Source organism: Petaurus breviceps, unplaced genomic scaffold, assembly GCF_028583685.1.
Source record: "Petaurus breviceps papuanus isolate PSGF00001 unplaced genomic scaffold, PetGlider_PUasm1.0 115, whole genome shotgun sequence".
Taxonomy (NCBI): domain Eukaryota; kingdom Metazoa; phylum Chordata; class Mammalia; order Diprotodontia; family Petauridae; genus Petaurus; species Petaurus breviceps.
Window position 1 is genome coordinate 2,195,553 of NW_027185612.1, and position 19,420 is coordinate 2,214,972.

The 19,420-nt window shown below is 49.0% G+C and overlaps 1 protein-coding gene across 1 annotated transcript; it reads left to right on the forward strand.

Annotated features, from left to right (window-relative positions):
* Nucleotides 1–851: 851 nt before the first annotated feature.
* Nucleotides 852–17,813, forward strand: ABCB8 (ATP binding cassette subfamily B member 8). Its single transcript, XM_069083730.1, has 16 exons — nucleotides 852–1,125; nucleotides 3,294–3,588; nucleotides 4,059–4,214; nucleotides 4,401–4,495; nucleotides 5,251–5,356; nucleotides 6,178–6,339; nucleotides 6,491–6,576; nucleotides 6,715–6,812; nucleotides 7,091–7,196; nucleotides 9,763–9,796; nucleotides 10,327–10,463; nucleotides 10,776–10,870; nucleotides 11,270–11,403; nucleotides 12,878–13,025; nucleotides 16,036–16,286; nucleotides 17,452–17,813. Exons 1-16 carry the CDS (start codon nucleotides 1,031–1,033, stop codon nucleotides 17,605–17,607), a joined length of 2,154 nt encoding a protein of 717 aa, XP_068939831.1. The 5' UTR covers nucleotides 852–1,030; the 3' UTR covers nucleotides 17,608–17,813.
* Nucleotides 17,814–19,420: the final 1,607 nt, after the last annotated feature.

The following is a 19,420-nucleotide window of genomic DNA, read 5'->3' on the forward strand; positions in this document are numbered from 1 at the left end:
TGCTGACTCAGCCACCCAGGTACATGGTTGGGATGTGACATGAAGCCTAGAGCCCTGGGGGGATGGTAGGACAAGCACAGGATTTCTGGCTGGAGGATCACAACAGGTAAAGGGCTGTCCACTCACACAATCTGGATTTCAGTGCGGCAGACTGGAGACTGAGACAAGAACGGATAATAGAATTTAGAGTTAAAAATGATCTTAAAGCCCCTCTAGTCCAAAACTTCTTCTACAAATGAGGAGACTGCAGTCCAAGGTCACACAGGTGCTAACCCAAAATTCTAACCTACATTTTCTGAGTATGAGGAATCCAAGAGATCCACACTCGTGCTGTAAGTGTTCAGTTGTGCCCCATTTCCCTTTCTGTACAGATTGTGGATGGGAAGCTTTGTAACTGGGTGCGTTCTCTCATTAGACTGGGGCAATTCTCAGTGCCTCCTGAACCCCTAACACAGGCCTGCTCGGAGAGCCCCGATGCTTCTGCGGCAATGCTCATGTACACACTAAAAACACTCTCATCTGCCCTGAGACTCATCCACCTCCCCCCTCATCCCAGGAAGGCCTCTCCTAACTCACCCTCTGAGCTCCCAATTTATCCCAACTAAGGTAGATCTGGACATTGACGCGGCCACGCCCCGCCCCACCCACTCCTTGGCTACCAGAAGAGTGCCAGTGCCTAACCCTGAGCCCCGGGTTATCCCTTCGCCTGGCCCCGCCCCGTCCTCCGAATGGCCCCGCCCTCCACATGGCCCCGCCCCCTAGGGGCGTGCAAAGGAAGCTTGGAAGCTTTTCCAATCATCGTCCCTGAGGGAGAAGGGTCGCAACTGATTCTCCAGTCACAGCTCTGGGCAGGTATCGTCGGAGAGATTTTCTCCAATCATAACTCAGAAGGGTAGAGGTCAAGTTCTTTCCACCAATCCTAGCGGAGGCTTGTGAGACTCGTCGGGAAGGGGGCTGAGTCAACATGGCGCCTTCAGCGGGACGAGGGTGAAACCGCCACTGCCGGCTGCTTCCATCCTCCCGCTCCAACATGTTGGTTCACTTATTTCGGATCGGGACTCGGGGATGCCCTGTCCGAGGAGCGCTGTTGCTGCCGCTCCGGCCCCAGACGTATACGGCCTTCAGGTAAAAAGGGGCGTCCGGCTTGGAGCGGGCCAGTGGCCCGCCGGTTCCGCGAGGGCTCCCCCTGGGAAATGTAGTTTCCGGTCCCGCGCGAGGCTGCTGGGAGTTGTAGGCTCCCTGCGCTCCGGGTGTAATGTCATATACGCGGGCAGCGTGCTTAATTATTTATAGAGACTGCTTAGATGGAGACGGGTCTCCCTCCACACCACCTGTAGGGAGCCCAGGACCTGAGCGGGGCCTGGGGCAGGGCTGCCCCGGCAAACGTCGCTCTTCGGGAGGAGCCTGAGAGCTCCTGATGGTCAGAGAGCGGGCCACAGCCCGGGGACGGTACCCCCTTTCAGGGATCCGTCCTGGGTCCCAGATTAATGCTGTCATCGGGTAAAGGGCTGGCGAACCCCACGTCTAAGGTGATTCTGACAGATAGCACAGTATCTATCCCCTGGAAGCGCACGCTGTGCAGGACACTGACGATAATGAGCCCTCGAGCCCGTGTCAGGATTCCTTCACATGCACTATTTAACACGGTCCTCACGATAGCACGAGGGATGTAAAGGCAGATGCCGAGGGAGCGGGGCTTAAGGACACAAAAGTGACATAGAAAAACTGGCCTTTGCTAAGTCAGGAATTAACAGCTAGAGAAGCATGGCGGGCAACAGGATGCCCAGGAGATGGCCGTGGTGTGGCCGTGTTCCAAAAGCCAACTTGATATTGGGTTGGGCAATCGCAAGCATGATGCTTGAGTGCCAGAAAGTAATCCTTCTGCTCTCCTTGGCCCAAGTCTGGGCCTCCAGACCAGCTAATGAGGGATATGAGAGAAGCTGGAGAGGAGCCATAGTAAATTATTCATGGGATCGAAAATTGGCCTAGTGAGGAAAGAGCAAGAGTCGGGATTATTTAAACTGGGAATGGGAAAGACAGAAGGCTCGGTAACAGTGTGCAAGTCTATGTAAGAGTTATTCCTTAGTGGATGCTATCAGTTTGTTCATCAACTCTGTCAAAAGCAGAATGATAATAGTTGAGCTTCACTGTCAGCAAGAGATTTAGGTTTATGTATGAGAAGGAACTCCAATGACAAGGTACAGTATAAGGATGGAAAGCAGCCAGAGGGGCTTAGAGAGTGAGGTGGAAGCATCTTTCCTCATGTTAGAGTAGGAATGGGCCCTGTCCGTCTGCCTGTGGACTGGCAAGGAAGAAGTGAGCCCAGCTTCTCTAGGTTTCTGTGGAAGAGAAACTCAGGCTATGTAGAATATGCCTACTCAGTTTTCCCCTGGTTGAAGATGATAACACCTCACATGTGGTAGTGTTTTATGCTTTTACAAGATACTTTCATATCCATTATCTCATTTGAACCTCCCAAAGAACACGTGAGATAGTTGGGCTGGTATTATTATTCTTATTGTCCCCATTTGACAAATGAGGAAATGGAGGCACAAAGGTCAGTGGCTTGTGTAGGATCACACATTAAGTGTAGTGACAAAGCTGGAACAAGAAGCCAGATCTTGTGAGTGTTTAATCCAATGTCCTTTCCCAATACCATGCAGCTTTCTAAATTCAGATATTTTTTCTTTTCCTTTTTCCACAAAATAAAAAGGAAATGTGTCTTTTTCCTTTTCTTCTGTGCCCTATCTTTTCAGTGCCTACAGGGAATAGGAGGAAAGACATAGGAGAGTGGGAAAAGCATTGGACAGTAAGTCAGGTTCTTACACTAACTCTGACTGTGTGACTTTATAAACCTAATCAACTTCCCTGGGCCTCAGTTTCCTCATTTAAGATTCTACAGTTGGACTGTATGGCCCAGGCAACTTTGAGCTCTAAGATCTTGGTTCTAAAATTGTGAGGGACCCAAGGCTGAAGGCTACAAGGGAACATAGTTATCTGTGTGCTCAATCAGACCATTGTATTGGTAGAGAGAACATTATTGACTCTCTTGTAGTTCTGGAGAGGTGTGTGTGTGTGTGTGTGTGTGTGTGTGTGTGTGTGTGTGTTCGTTCATTCTCAACCAGGGTTATCTCCCATGCTTTTTGATGGAAGGTAACCTATCTTATCTTTTCTTTCATTCTTCATGAAAGTACCAACTAGCACTGGTGCCAGGCACAGGGCTGGAGAGACAGCAGGGACTAAATCTGTACTCCTAGTAAATCGATTGATTTCAGACCACTCTCTCCCTACAGGCATTTGGATGGCAGCACTGGCTCCTACATTCTCCGGGCCTTGGCCCGGCTCCGGCTGTGCCTACCCAGAAGGCGCCCAGCTACCCGTCAAGGATCTTCCCTCTGGGTTGGGGGGCTACTCTTGGGTCCTATGATATTGAGCAAGGGCTGCCGCCTCTACCTTGTGGGACAGTGTGAAGTGGAGGAGCTGCCCCTTGTGGAAACCAGACCCCCATCAGAGGAGCCCAGCTTCAATTGGGCCCTCTTCTGGCGCTTTCTGCGGCCCCATCTGCTGGCCCTGGGGACAGCCATTGTGGTGAGGTCTCTCCCCAACCCCCACATTCTTCCATCTTCAACAGAGACAGGGACAGGGTCATAGGACGATGTGAATGGGGGGTGACCCAGAGAGAAGATACATAAGTCCATAGCAGCCCACCACTATTACTACATAAGAGACCCAGGGAGAATGGTAGGAATGAGCCCTTTTCAAGGGAATGAAGGCAAAGAGATCATGTAGGGAGTCTTCATCCAGGCAGGCTGGACTTCACTTAGTTGGGAGAAAGAGTGCTATAAACTTTATTGGGTCTTTCAAGAAAAGAGCCCAGTGTGTATGAGCCCCACAGAAGTAGTGGGAGCAAGCACTCTGCATGGAGCAGGAGGGAGTGTTAGTGACCAAAGAAGAAAGAGATACCCAGAATCTACCCAGTGGGGCCACAGGAACATCATAGGAAGCAGAGATTCTCTTCTACTAAACTGTCTCCTTCTTTTGCCCCATCCCAACCCCAGCTAGCACTGGGCTCAGCTTTGGTGAATGTGCATATCCCCCTACTCCTGGGCCAGCTTGTGGAGATTGTGGGGAAATACACCCAGGATCATTTTGGGAACTTCATGGCCGAGTCTCGAAGCCTTGGTTTTCATCTGCTCACCCTCTACACTCTCCAGGTATTGTGTGTGATAGGGAGTTTGTGTGGGGAGAACTTGAGAGATACTTCATAACTGCCTTAAATAGGAATTCAGGCCCTGGTCTTTTAATGGGGTTGGGACCGGGGAAGGATCTACTACTATGCTTAGACACCAACAAGTTAGGGGAGCCTCAGTGGATCTCTGGATCTCTTTTATCCTCCTTAGGGGCTGCTGACCTTTGGGTACCTGGTACTGCTGTCAAGGCTTGGGGAACGCATAGCCAAAGATATTCGGCAAGAACTGTTTGGCTGCCTGCTTCGGTAATGCCGGGTGGGAGGAGAGGTGACTGTGGGCTAGGGTAGAAGAGTAGTCCTGGGGAAAGAGGAGGTCTGCTTCCATAAGCATACCCAGAGGGAGGAAAGGGAGTATGCTCTGGAAGAGAATCAAGGGCACAATTAATGACTGTAGGGATATCAGGAAAATGGGTGGTGATTTAAGAGCTATGATGCTGATACTCCTATATCCACTTTACAGTCAGTAGACCTCTAGGGATCCCTGTCAAATGGAATATTGGGGCTGAAGCCTTTTCTTCCTCTCCCAGGCTCTGAGGCTCACATTTGTGGCCCAAGGAGGCAGTTCCTTCAGACTGTAGACAGGAGAGGTATCATGACCTGGAAAGAGGAATACACCAAGATCCAGGAGACCTGGGCTTTAATTCTGGTTCTGACATGTATTGTTAGCTATATCATCTTGATTAAATCACTTGGCCTTTTCCTTTGCTTCAGTTGCCTCTTGTCTAAAATGAACCTTTCCTCTCTGAGATCGAGGGACCAAGCTAGGAGACCTCTCAAAGTCACTTACTGCTCCAGGGTCTGCACATCTATTCCCCTTCTGACCCTGGCCTTGTGTCCCTGGCAGTGTTGTCCCCCATCAGTCCCTTAACAGGGATCCTGGGTGTCTATAGCAGTCCCTAACAGATCATGGAGCCCAGGCCTGCCAGGGTGCTTTGCACTGGGGCATTGGTGTAGGATCTTATTTGCTAGGTGACCCCTAAGTGACACTCTCCTTCCTCCAGACAGGACATCGCCTTCTTTGACACCAAAAAGACAGGGCAGCTGGTGACTCGCCTAACAGCTGATGTGCAGGAATTCAAGTCATCCTTCAAACTTATCATCTCCCAGGTCAGGGGGCTTCTGATTACCCTCTTTGAGGGAGACTCTAGATAGACTTGGGGACGAGCCTAAGGCCAGAGCTGGTTAAAGGAGGGGTCACCTGGGGCAAGGCAAAGAAAGGGGAAGACTTTGGAGGAAGAGGAGAGGCCAGAAATAGGGACCAAGTGATGTGGGCACTTTCCTCCACAGTGCTTCTGAAATCCCACCCTCAGGAAATCTACGTGGTGAAGCAGATGAGAAGCAGTGGCTTCCCTGGTCTCTGCTTCTGTGCTCCGAGGACTTTTCAAGCTGATTCTCCTTGCCCTCTCCATTCCACATACCTAGCATGTCAAAGATGCTCTTCTGATCCATGTCCCCTTTGGGCTTCTTAGGCCATGAGCTCCTCAAGGGCAGCTGCCAGCTGATCTGTAGCAAGGACCGACCCATGTCCTTACACACTGACTGTCACCTAGTAGAGTGATGCGTGGAGATAAGTGCTGTGAATCAAGGAGGCTGTTGATTTGTCTGAACCCCTATTCATGGACTGTACACTTTGAATTATTTCCCCATTTATGGGGCTAGATTTGCACAAATTTATTCATATTCTTTTGTATCCATCAACAAGTTCTTCTGCCCAATGGCAGATGTCTGTAGGAAGCTGGTAGAGAGTTTAGAGGTGTAGCTTATGGCAATAGAAAGGAAAAGCTAACTGGCCATCCCAGGAAATTGAACCTGTGAGCTTGGCCTCAGTAGCAATGTTCTAGTGGGCTCAGCTAACCAGCTGACCCTTAATAAATGCTCTTGGCCTGTGGTATTGATTCTAATTGTTTCCCTCCTTTCTTTCCTCCCAGGGCCTCCGCAGCTGTACCCAGATGACAGGCTGCCTGGTGTCCCTGACTGTGTTGTCCCCTCGCCTGACAGTTATGTTGTTGCTGGTTACGCCTGCACTAGTGGGGGCCGGCACTCTGCTGGGCTCCCTCCTCCGAAAGCTCTCTCGAAAAGCCCAGGAACAGGTACCAGTGCCACCATCCCATCTCTCTTAACCCAAACTCCCATCCCTCCCCATGCTTTACCTTTGACTATTCTTCCCACAGTCCCCTCCCCACTAACCCAGTTTTGGATGTTGAACACACCCTCATTTCCTAATTCCTGGACTCCCTCCAGATCTCTAAGGCAACAGGGGTGGCAGATGAGGTCCTAGGGAATGTACGGACTGTGCGAGCCTTTGCCATGGAGCCACAGGAGGAAGCGTGAGTCTTGAAGAAGCAAGGGAACAGGGTGGGTGTGGAGGGCCTCTCTACTTGGGATGGGCCACAGGGGCAATCCCCTCTCCCCAGTTCTGTATCCTGGCTTGTCTCTAAATGCCTGGCATTTGGCCTCCATCCCAGGCATTATGAAGCAGAACTGGAGGAGTCGCGCCGTCTGGCAGAAAAATTGGGCAAAGGCATCGCCGTCTTCCAGGGGCTCTCCAACATTGCACTCAACTGTGAGTGACACTCTAAAGGATGGAAGGGGGGCATGTGGGGTGGTCCAGCAACTGTTAGAAGCCTCACTGAGTTGATGCAGGGGGGATCCAAGGACAGTCTATTTACTCACAGAATCAAAGAATTTCAGACATTCCTTATTTGACAAATAAGGGAACCAAGGCCCAGTCAAGAAGGGTGATTGCCCAAGATCAGACAGCCCAGGCTTTCCCACTTTGTCAGATAGCTTCCTGTCTGTTCCAGCACCATGGCGACCTCTGATCCAATATTCCCCATGCAGGCATGGTTCTGGGCACACTGTTCATAGGAGGCTCTCTGGTGGCAGGACAAGAGCTGTCAGGTGGGGACCTCATGTCTTTCCTGGTGGCATCACAGACTGTGCAGAGGTGAGTGGGAGTCAGCTGGGGAGCTGAGTATGTGGGCCTGCTGCCACCCCAGTCCCATTCTGAGCCCAGCTTTGCCTTGTGAACATGGATGCCCAGAGTCTCATCTGTTTTATCAGGTGTGCAGGTGCATACCCTTTCATTGTATGCAGTTTGCCTTTTAGACCCAACTGAGTCTTCTTGTTGTTACTTACAGTGTCTTCAACTGGGCAGCCTGAGTTTATTCCAGAAGAGCTTGCACACAGCTCCCATTCAGGCAGGATCATAAAACTTGAGGCTCTCTAATCTAGCCTGTCATCTGGGCCAGGAACAACCTCTGTGTAAATTCCTCCAGGGCTGAAAAGATCACTGCGTTGTAGATGACCCATTCATTGTTGGACAGTCCTGGTCATTAAAAAGTTCTTCCTTACAACTGATCCCAAAATTAACTCCTTCTGATGTCTACCCCACAGCTTTGTCCCCCCCCGCCCTCCCAAAAACACAGAACAAGATCATTCTCTTCTCTGTGCAGCCATCCTTCAGCCACAGAAAGCCACACATATCTCCCTCGGGTTGTCTTTTCTCCAGGAAACATAATCAGTTCCCTTGTCCTTTGTATGACGTGCTTTCTAGACTATACTGGTCATCTCTCTCTAGACAAACTTCACTTTTTCAGCATCTCACTTAAAATGGAACCTACCAAAAACTGATCCATTCAAAAGACTTCTTTTCTCTACTGAGAAACATCTTCCCAAATCAACCTGTATGTATTTCTCTCATTCACAACAGCTCCATCCCATATCTCCACTCCTTCACACACATACACACCCACTCCCCACCCCTACGTACTTCCCCTTTCTTTCTTTTCCTCTCCTACCTTGGGCTTCCAAGGCTCGGAACAGTGATGAAGCATTAGATGGATAAATGCAGTAAACTGACTCATGTTTCCAGAACCAGGCCCCTATTCTGTCCAGCACTGTGGAGACTAGTGATTTCTGGAATTTTCCCTTAGTTTCTTCATAACTGCTCTGTTGCTGATCTCCAAGGGACTGTGCAGGACTGTACTTGGATTTCTTGGACAGAACTATAGTGTAACTCTTTAGTCAGACTCCACTTTGGGCCATCATTTAAACGCTCCAGACAGGCCAAAAGTGGGTCCGAGGAAGCAGGGACATAGAAAGAAGCTTAGAGTTTGGTGGTAGAGGAGGGACACCCCTTCTTCAAACACTTGGATGAGCCATAGATCTCATTTTGGGCAGACTGTTACAGGTGAAGGGAACAGAGCCAGGGTGGCACCATAGAAGCAGTAATAGAGGCCTGATAAAGGGGAAGCAGAACTGGGGTCTTGGCTGGAGGGGCAAGAATAAGGAGTTTTCTCTAATTCCACCTTCTAACAGAATGCACTGAGGCCTTGTATTTGGGCTAAGTACTTGTTGAATGAATGAGGCTACAGGACAGGCAGCTGGAAGCTTACTCCCCCTGCTGGTCTACTCTGGGAAATTTCCTTGCCTGCCTCTATTAATGATTGTATTTAGAGAAGTCAGGTCATTTGCTGAGATACTAAGGAGATGTGAGCCCCAGACCTTTGCCAGGTCCCTAATAACTTACCAGTTTAGTCCAGAAGACAATCTTTTTCTTCCCTAATCTCCCCCCTCTGCCCAACCCCAAATACTCATTTGTTCAAGAAGCTGATCTCTTCCCATGGTCGGCTGAATCGGGGGCAAATTGTGTAGCTATCCCCCTCCCTGAACCATTTTTTAGCTTTACCTTTCCATGGGGGAATCACTTATCTGGCTGCCCTTAATGAAGTCAGGCCTTCTCTTTGACATTTGGACCTGCCGCTCTCCGTGAATGGCAACACACATATTCCTGTCCAGAGTGACTACTGATTTATGACTAATTGTTTACCACCTCCCAGCCACATAGCTCAGAGTCAGGCTCTTCCTTCAGTTCCTTAACACTACTGCCCACCTACTTGGTCAGTTTTGCCACTTTCTCCTAATGTATAGCTTCCCCCCATGGGGACAGCCGCTGTGCCCTAACTTTTATTGCCCATGGGTAATGAAAGAGGCACGATATAGTAGACAGGTCACAGGACAAAGTAAAATCACGCAGTCTGGAAACGATCTTGTGGGCATCCCAGCCCTAATCCTCCTCCCTAGTGCTTTTTAACAATTACTTTCTTTTCAGTTTTTAACCCCTCCTTTCTGCAGTCCAGATGACAGCTGATCTCTGGCCAGTATTTACCCTCTTCCTTTGTGCCTTAGCTCTCTATGTTACAGCAAAGTGGTACAGGGCAGAGAGCACTGGGCCTAGGGTCAGGAGGACCTGACTTCAGATGTGGCTTTGGGTACTTATTAGTGAGAGACCATGAGCAAACCATTTGGCCTCAGTTTTCCCATCTGTAAAATGGGAATAACAATAGCACCTACTTCCTAGGGTGGTTGTGGTTGTGAGGATCAAAGGAGATAATAATTGTAAGGCACTTAGTGCAGTGCCTGGCACATGTATAAATACTAGTTGTTGTGTTGTTAGGATTTCTGTCCCTGCCTCCCTTAGCCATTCCCTCTTTCTCTTTCTCTCCCTGCAGGTCCATGGCCAACCTCTCTCTTCTGTTTGGTCAGGTGAGTTGAAGTGGGCTCGTGGAGGTCTTAAGGTGTGAGGCTGTCATTGGATGCTGGGAAGCTTGGATTGTTTCCATAAAGCCTTGGCATGGGGGCGGTGGGGTGAGGGCTGTGACTCTGGTCTGGCTGGGCAAAGGGGAAAGTGAGGAAGACCCATGTTAGCAAAAGTAACCTGGGCTAGGACTCCTCCCTCCCCCCCAGAGGCTTTAGCATCTTAAGAGGTACAGAGGTGATGTGGGTTCTTTGCCTCTTTTTTCTACCCAGACTTCCCTTCCCATGCCTGCTCCTTCACATTCTCTTCCATGAAATCTCAGGGCTCCTTTCCACCATCAATGGTCCAAGTCCTGGACTTGCACCAAGGCCTATCTTTTGTGTTCCCACTCCCTAGCTGTACTTAACCCTGTAGCCCCCATCACAGGAGTCCTTCTTCCTATCACTTCCAGATGTAGTACAGATTATGGGTTCTGAGTTTGGTTTCCCCTAACTACCTGTTTTCTGCCCACCCCCCACCTCCTAATCTCTCCCTATAGGTGGTTCGAGGGCTTAGCGCTGGGGCCCGGGTCTTTGAGTATATGTCTCTGACCCCAAACATTCCACTGGTTGGGGGCTGCCACATTCCACAGACTGAGCTCCAAGGCACTGTCAGTTTTCAGAATGTCTCCTTCAGGTCAGCATCTGGGCCAGTTGTGGCCAGGGTTAGGGAGACGGTCAATGGGTGAGGCCTTTTGCATGCAGAGCTTCTCTTAGAAGGGGCCTTCTTGATTGGGGAGTGAGGGGTTCTGTTCTTCACCGTGGTTTTTTTGTAGGAGAGATTATTTTCTGCATCTCTTTAATCCCCTTGAAAAGAAAGGTACTGGAAGAAGAGGTAAATCTTTTTTCCATCACCTGGCCTCTGCTCCCTAAAACTGATGGGGGTTGTCAGGACAGTACTAGAGCCCCTGCCTGTCTTACACTTTTCCCCTGAATGCCATTCTTCTAGCTATCCCTCCCGGCCAGGTTTCACAGTACTCAAGAACTTCAGCCTGACGTTGCCTCCTGGAAAGATAGTGGCCCTGGTGGGACAGTCTGGGGGAGGTGAGTAGATCCTCACCCTTGAACCATCCTGAAACTTCTCTAGGAGGGCAGAATGCCATGTCCCCTCTCCCAGTCCTCCTGAGACATTGGACCCTAGCTCCCCATCTAGTACTGTCTCTTCTTTTTTTTTTTCTTTTTGGAGGGCAATTGGGGTTAAGTAACTTGCCCAGGGTCACACAGCTAGTGTTTGTGTGTGTGTGTGTGTGTGTGTGTGTTAAGTGTCTGAGGCCAGATCCGAACTCAGGTCCTCCTGGCTCCAGGGCCAGCACTCTACTCACTGCGCCACCTAGCCACCCCAAGACTGTCTGTTCTTCTCAAAGGCTCTTTCTATATCCACGTCTTCCCAAGAAGGGTCTCCTAAATTCTAATCTCTTTCCCTGATACCTCTGTCTCCCCTAGGAAAGTCTACAGTAGCTTCACTGCTGGAAAGGTTCTACGACCCCACTGAAGGAACGGTGTGCTTGGATGGGCAGGACCTTCGAAGCCTAGACCCCTCTTGGCTCCGGGGTCAAGTCATTGGCTTCATAAGCCAGGTGAAATAGAGGATAAACCAGTAGGACTGGGAGTAAGGAACGTGGGAGGATAGAAGCAAGTAGTCATCAGTTGTGTCCGGAGCATGATGACCAGCCACTTCCAGAAGTACAAAGTCTTGGCTTAACTAGTCTCTTCCTTCTGTAGCCTTTTTGTCTCTGTGTCACACTCTTCCCCTTCCCCCGTCCCCCTCGCATCCCTTAGGATAGGGGATGTTCTCTGATTTTCCCTCTTAACAAAATGTTCTCCAGAAAATCTCAGGTTTAGTCATTTACACCTTAAAGTAAATGGGAGCCCCTGTGTTCTCCCTCTGAAGGCTATAGGTATGTTCAGTCTTCTCTCTTCTTGTGGGATGAAAGGTTCCATCACATTCACTTTATGGGGAACAAGTGTTTTGGAAGATAGGAAGGCTTTCTAGGCCCCTTGAAATTATACCACAAAATAGCCAGTTAATTGGGCAGGAAGTTTGAAGAAATGCTGTCTTAATTGTACTTGACTCTAGTCCTACCCCAACATATACTTCTGTGAGACCCTGGGCAAATCACTTACCCTCAGTGCTCTAGACCAATGGTGCCAAACTCAAATAGAAACAGAGTCCTCTAAAGCATATGTTAGGGTCCCTGCAGGCCACATATTGACTTAGAAAACCCCATGTTAATATTATATGTGTTTCATTGTATTTTTATTTATTTTGTTGACTATTTCTCAATTGCATTTTCTTCTGGTTTGGGCAGTGGTACGGGGGGGAGGGGGGGGGGCACACGCCAGGTGTTTGACACCTTCATCTAAGCAGTTCCTAAGGTGATAAGTTGCAGAGCAGGTGCTGACCTGCATTGGTAGAGGGAGTTTCTATACCTCGGAGTTGCCTATATTAGTTCCTGGCTCTTTCCCTATATTTGCTATTGACTTGCACCTCAAGACCTTAACCATGATCCCAAGGACTCTGTCCTCCACATGTGTTTGGGTTTAAGGTACTAGAGTCAGGGCATGGATACCCTAGTACCTTGTATGTGATTCTGTGATGGAGAGCTGCCTGCCAGTTCATGAATAAGAGGCCACAGAGAGTCAGTGCATGATCTACACCCCGGGGTAGTGGGAAGTGGCAGCAAGCATCACTCCCTTGAAGTTTGTGAGGCTGGGTGGCCCCACGAAGTCCCCATTCTCACACTTCATTGTGGCCCCTCTCAGAGCCCTTGCCTCCTCCCTTGTAGGAGGCCATCTCCCTACCATTTTCCAAAGACTTTCCTTTTCCCCCTCCATACCTTGACACTAACCATCCTCTTTCTCCCCCAGATTTCTATCTCAGGTTTTCCTATGCCCCATCTTAGCCAAAATATGTTCCCTTTCCTGGCTGTGACACCCCCAACATTTCTGGGGAAACCATTGAGTGAAGAGAAACTAGAGGGGCAGGGATGGGTGAGCCTGGAGGAGGGAGGAGTGGTGGTAAACTCCTCATTGTTCCTTCATCACCCCTAGGAGCCTGTCCTTTTTGGCACAACCATCATGGAGAACATCCGCCTAGGGAAGCTAGATGCCTCTGACGAAGAAGTCTATGCAGCTGCCCAGGAGGCTAATGCCCACAATTTCATTTGCAGTTTCCCTGAGGGCTATAACACCATTGTGGGTAAGTGGGACCTTCCCTTCTACTGCCCTCCCACACACTCCCCATACTTAGGCACAGCAGCCTTCCTGCCTCAGGGTTATAATGTCATGTCAGCTAAGGCCATGAAAAAGGCTCCAAAACCATAGTAAGAGATTTGAAGGACCAAGGGAAGAGGTGAATATCTGAGGAGGAAAATTGCAATTCTACCATGTAGACAGCAACTGACCTGTGAGTTGCTCTAGCAAAAAATGACCTAGGGGGCCAAGTGAATCCCAAGCTCTGCAGGGCTATCATTGAAGAAACCAGGCCATGGGACTGCATTAAAAAAAAAAAGGCAAACCTTGTATAAGCTGAGTGGCCAAATCCTGTCAGGAGTTCTTTGACCAGATCTGGGTTCCTCCACTTCAAAGGAATGTCTGGGAACTATTCAAAGAAGGTTCAAAGGACTTGTGCAAAGGTATGTCAGATTAGAACTAAAAAAAAAAACAATGGTTCAAAGGAATGAGGTTACTGAGCCTCAAGTCAAGAAGACTAAGGGATTAAAGGTGTTTGGGAATACAAGTGTAATCACCAGATGAGTTTAAGTAGGACTTTCATCCCCCCTGAAGACAAGGTAGAAGAGCTGAAACAGCATCAGGAAGGGATTGAGATAGGACTTTTGGAAAGGGTGTCCAGGTAGAGGGAGAGCAACAGGGAAGTGACCTAGGGATGATGAAAGACTTGAGATGTTTCCTTCCACGGCCATCTTTTTGATCTGTTTACCTAGAGGGGAGGGGCAGCCTTGCTTACTAGTGGAGTAAATAGAAATTTCAGGAGCATGCTCCCTCCTGCCAAGTCTAATGTCCCAAGAACTTTGCAATCCCAGATTAGCTCTTGCTTATTCCTCAGTTCTGAAGTTCTTCTACCACATACCACGCACAAGATAAGCAGGCACTCACATGTTTATTGAATTAATTTGCTGTCAATAATGACATTCAGCACAAAAGTTGCATTTTTTAAATCGGGTCAATTTATTGCCAAAGGGTTCCTGGAGAGAGAATATCAGTTATAATGGCCACCTAGTCATCCAGGCAAACATCCACATTTATCCATTTGTCGAGTCTTGTCCCTTGGAAGATCTGAGGGTGTTGTCCATGCCCCAGATGTTCTTCTGGGAGTTGGGGGGGGGGGGGTGGTCCTTGTTCTGAGGCACAAACATTGATGCGGTGGGGTGTGCCTCTAATCGAGGCTGGGGCTCCCTTAGATCCAGGTCCCTTCATTGCATTTTCGGCAGCACTGGAACAGATGTGTCATCTTGTACCTCCCAGAGGTTGGGGGCATTGACACAGTGTCTCAAGTCAATACATCCTGGCCCATGCTTAACGTGAAGATTTCTTTGTGCTCGTCTGCTGAGCTCAAGTTTATACCTTTCAGTTTTGCCTCAGTTCATCCTAGACTCCTGGTATCCCACAGGAGGGTTATCAGCACTGCAGCAGGTTTACACAGTGGGGAGGACATCCTATAGGCAGACTGAGGTTTGCACGTCACTGCTGGAGCTTGCCAGCTGGGTGACTGTGGGCAAGTCAACAGCTAGGCCCAGTGCCTGCAGTAATAGGATTGTCACAAGGCTCAAGTGAGCAAACCTTTGTAAGGTACTTTACAAACTTAACCTGCTACATAAATGCTACATGATTCGGAGCCAGAAAGACCAGGGTTCTAGTCTCACCTCGCACACATTGGCTGTGTGACCCTGAGCAAATTCCTTATCTTCTCAGTGCTCCAGTCACCTCTACAGAGAGAAGTTACAGAAAAGGTATGAACCCGCCTTGACAGAACAAGTTCCTCGCTGGGAGCTCCTTATGCCACTGAAATCACAGGTCCATTTCTTATGCCTAGCTCTCTTTTCGCATCTTTAAAATTTTTTTTATTAATAACTTTTGTTTTTACATTAGAGCCATTTCTGGATGCTTTCCCATTGCACATACACACACACACTCCATGTGCCCTCCCTCTCTCATAACAAAAATCAGACAAAACCAACCAGCAACCCATTGTCCTAGCCTGACATCGTCCATGTCAAGTACCAGGAGGAGTGAAATACAATTCCTCTTCTTCAGGGCTTAGATTGGTCATTAAAAGTCCTCACCTTTCAGCTTCACTGTAGAGTACTTTTCCTTTATGTTATTGTAGTCATTGTATATATTGTCTTTCTGCTTAACTTACTGCTTCTGCACCAGTTCACACAAACTTTCCTATGTTTCTCTAAATTCTTCATATTTCTCTTTTCTCACTGCTTAATAACATTCTGTTCTATTCTATACTATAATTTGTTGAACCATTCCCCAATTACTAGGAATCTTTCCTACCAAAAAATACTGCTATAGGATATTTTGGTGCTTACAGAACCTTTTCTTCTGTCATTGACCTTCTTGGGGCATATGCCTAGTAATGGCATGTCCAGGTTCAATGTCTTCTAGTAGCCATTGTAAAACTATTCTTACTTAGCTATGTGACCTTGGGCAAGTAACTTAACCCCAATTGCCCTGCCTTCTCCCTCCAAAAAAAAAGACCAAAAAACACTTCTTGCCATCAGCACTAGCCTGTCCATGTGCATGCAAACCTACATATGTTTGTATACATGCCTTTTGGTAATTATGTGACATTATAGAGGAGCCCACATATGTTTTTTTGTTATGTCTCTGAATACCAGTCAGAGGGCAGAACGTTTCAAAACTGAGTATAACTGAAACACAGTTTCAGCTGTGTGGAACCAAAAAAGCTCTCTGGATTTAGACCTAACATCAGAAAACTCACACAACATAAAGAGTACTCCAGCTTGGGCTAGTTGCTGTTGGAAGCAGTAACAGAAGGAAGACGGTTTGTTCTCCCTGTGCTCACGGTCAGATTGGGAAGAGCAAGCACAGGCATCCTGGAGAGATGATGGAGCCCTCTTATGTGCTGTCTTTGGTCAGTGATACAGTCAGAAGCAACACTGGTTGAGGTTTTGAACTTCCTTCTCTCTGTGTCCCCTCTCCCCCCTCCTGCCCCACAGGCGAGCGAGGTGCAACCCTCTCAGGAGGCCAGAAACAGCGTTTGGCCATTGCCCGGGCCCTCATCAAACAGCCTAAAGTGCTGATCCTGGATGAGGCCACGAGTGCGCTGGATGGGGAGTCCGAGCGAGTCGTGCAGGAGGCCTTGGACCGAGCCAGTACTGGCCGCACAGTGCTAGTCATCGCCCACCGGCTCAGCACGGTGCGGGCTGCCCACCAGATCGTCGTGATGGCCCAAGGTTGCATCAGGGAGGTGAGCAAGAGGGACAGACAGAACCAGGGGGAAGGCCTGGGGAGGCCCAAGCTTAGCCCCAACCTAGCAGAACTGAAGATAGAAGGTTAGAGCTCTACCTCCTGTCGTTGACAATGGGGAGAGGAGGGGGAGCACCGCATAGCAGCATGATGTAGATCTAGGCCTGGAGGCTGGAATTATGGTGTGGGACAGTGGAAGGGGCGCTCCAATGGGGGTTGGGAGCCCGGGTCTCTAGTCTTAGCTCCATTCCTAACTCACTGAAGCACCTTTTATAAGTCACTTTAAACAGAGATTATAAGAGCCGGTGTATCCCACAAGGTGGCTGTAAGACTGACGAGATACTAGATTGAGGAGGAAGTTTTTAATATCTGTACGTGCAAGGTATTGAGGCAGGCAGATGAGAATGGGGCACTGACTCTCAGTATCCGTAGGAGCAGAGGTCATAGCATCTAAAGCTGGCAAGAGATTATCTCAGTCTGCTCCCCAGATTTTACAGATGAGGAAACTGAGGCCTAGAGATAGGAACTCATTTGTCTTAGGGTTTGGAACCTTGGACCTCTGACCCCAAATCCATCGTTCTCTCACTTTCTCCACACCTCAATCACCAGGTCTAGGAAAGCTGAGATACCAAGACTACCTGGTGTCCAGAAGCTCAGGGCCAGGAGTGGAACAGTGACCATTCATCCCCAGGCACAAGATGACCAAAGGCTGCTATAGCTGACCCTAAGACCATCCCTTCCTCTCCTGCCATTGAGATTAACAGAATTTAAAGGACTTTGAAGGAATTTCCACTTTGGACCAAAGCTACATGGTGCCCGGAACTGTGAAGGTTCCTCTGGTGCCTTGGGGTCCAGAGGGGTTTGAGGAGGAGAATGCTGTGTACTCAGGTTCTGAACAGATTTGAGGGTTTTTTTGAGAATTGGAGCCTTGCAGGATTGTTATAAGGCTCATCATATCCTTCAGGTGATCCTTTTGTTTTGCTTTCCCAACCACCTCCAAGCAGAGAGCCCAGTGTGTTGAGTCCCTAAGTGTCAACTGATGAGGATGATGAGGATAGAAACTGCTGAAAACTAAGTCCTTTCTGGGTTCTAGTCTACTTCCCCAGAGCCCCAGGACTAGGGGGAAGAGTGACCTACTGTTTTCCCCTCTGTATTCCTTCTTTCAGGTTGGAACCCACATGGAGCTCATGAGGAAAGGAGGACTATATGCAGAGCTCATCAGGAGTCAGACCTTACTGTCTCCAGTAACACCTTTCTCAGGATCAAACGCAGACGCTGATCCTCAAAGAAGAGGCTATAATGTCCGCCGCCCCAGGCCCTGAAAATTGTGCAGTCCAGCCAGCCCAGGGGCCTGAACACCCCCAAGGTCCCAGAGCTCGGAGCAGAGTTCACAGTGGTGACTGAGCCCCAGAAAGGGGCTGATAGGAAAAAGGGACTGTCAGCGGGGCGGAGGGAGTGCAGGATGCTGCTGTTACGGCTGTACTCAAAATAAACCCTGCACTGGAGCCAGCTGGAGGGATGGAAAGGAGCTGGGGCCCGCTTCCTTCTTCTCAGCCAGGCAGTCTCCCTTTCCCCCCTTCAAAACCACAGGGGTATTATTGGGATGAGATGAGGTCATTGTGGCCCCATGATCCTGCCCCTTCTCCCCAGCCTTCCTTCTTGCTACCGTCTGTTCTGCTTGCTCCCAGTTTCCCTCTCCTCTCTTCCCAGCTACTTTGGTGAGTTTCTTGCTGATCTTCTAAACTCGTGTCCATGCCTCAGATCCTGGTGAGTTTCTGGAAACAGTAGGAATGTATCGAGTCATGTTAGCTCCCCTTCCCTTTTTACCTCCTCCAGGGCCCATCTTGAAGGGCCCATTTGGAAGAAGAGGGATCTAGCCCTATAGTTTTCCCCTAGTCCCTGGTCACCACCTCACATGCCCTCCACCCATCCCCTCTGCTCACTTGACAGGTTGGAAGGCAGTCCTTTTGTACCAGCTCAGGACCTCCTCCATTGTCCCATCCTAATCCTCCTAGAGACCATCCCTGAAGAGTCCTCAGAAAGCCCCAGAAGGTCAGCACCCTAGAACCAGCACGGGGGCAGATAGGTGGCACCATAGTGCACAGATCCCTGGCCCTGAAGTCAGGAGACTCCCAGTTCAGATACGGCCTCAGACGCTAGCTGTGTGGCCCAGGGCAAGTCACTTACCCCAATTGTGGAAAAAGAAACCAGCATAATTTTTCCATCCTTTAAACCATCCCCACCTCCCATCTTCATTTCACCCTTTAACAGTCCTGTGCCCTATTGTATTGGCTAATGTCATCTGTGGCTAGCACTTGGCATCCAGAAAGCCAGCTTGAGGATCCACCAAGGATCCCATTCATCAGCAGTTATTGAATACTTACTCAATACTGGAAACTAAGCTGGTAACTCTGGGTCTTTTACAAAAGAATGAGAGGCCCTACCATCAAGGCACTTACCTCACGATGAGAGATAGGACAACTGTCAATGCAAGGTTCTGCATGATTGAGAAGCATTAGTCTGTCCAGAACAGAGAGTTTACATATGGGAATCAAGGAACTAAGCTGTAATGAGAAGTTGTGTCCATTTGATCAAAGGTGGAAGCTCGGTTTCCTTTTCCCAACCCCACACACATCTATGACTCCTACCTCCAAACCAAGTTTATTGGGTTGCTCCAGAGACCAACAAAACATCCACCTCATCTGAAGATCTCCCCTTAGCTCGGTGCCCTTTTCTGATAATTGCGCAGCTGTGAGACACAGGGAGGAGTTGGCTAGTCCCCAGGCTCCTCTCTATCACCCCACATGTTGGGAGATAATGTAATACTGACTTACTGGAATACGGGTGGGCAGGGTTAAAAACCAATAATGCTTTTAGCCATACACATCTACAAAGATTGGGCCTCAAGTGACTAAGCTGCTTCAGACCTTTGTTCCTAAAGAGCTGGCTTACCTGCTGCTAGGCTTTTGTGATAGGTTCTCGGATGGGCCACTGATTCTCTACTCTTGTTCAGTAAAGCCTTAAAGTGGTTATGTCCTTTCTGTGAGACCACCCTGGCCTTGTACCTTTGCTCAGGCCCTTCCTCAGGAAGGATCTGCCTCTTCCACTAACCACTGAGCTCTCTGCCTTTTTAAC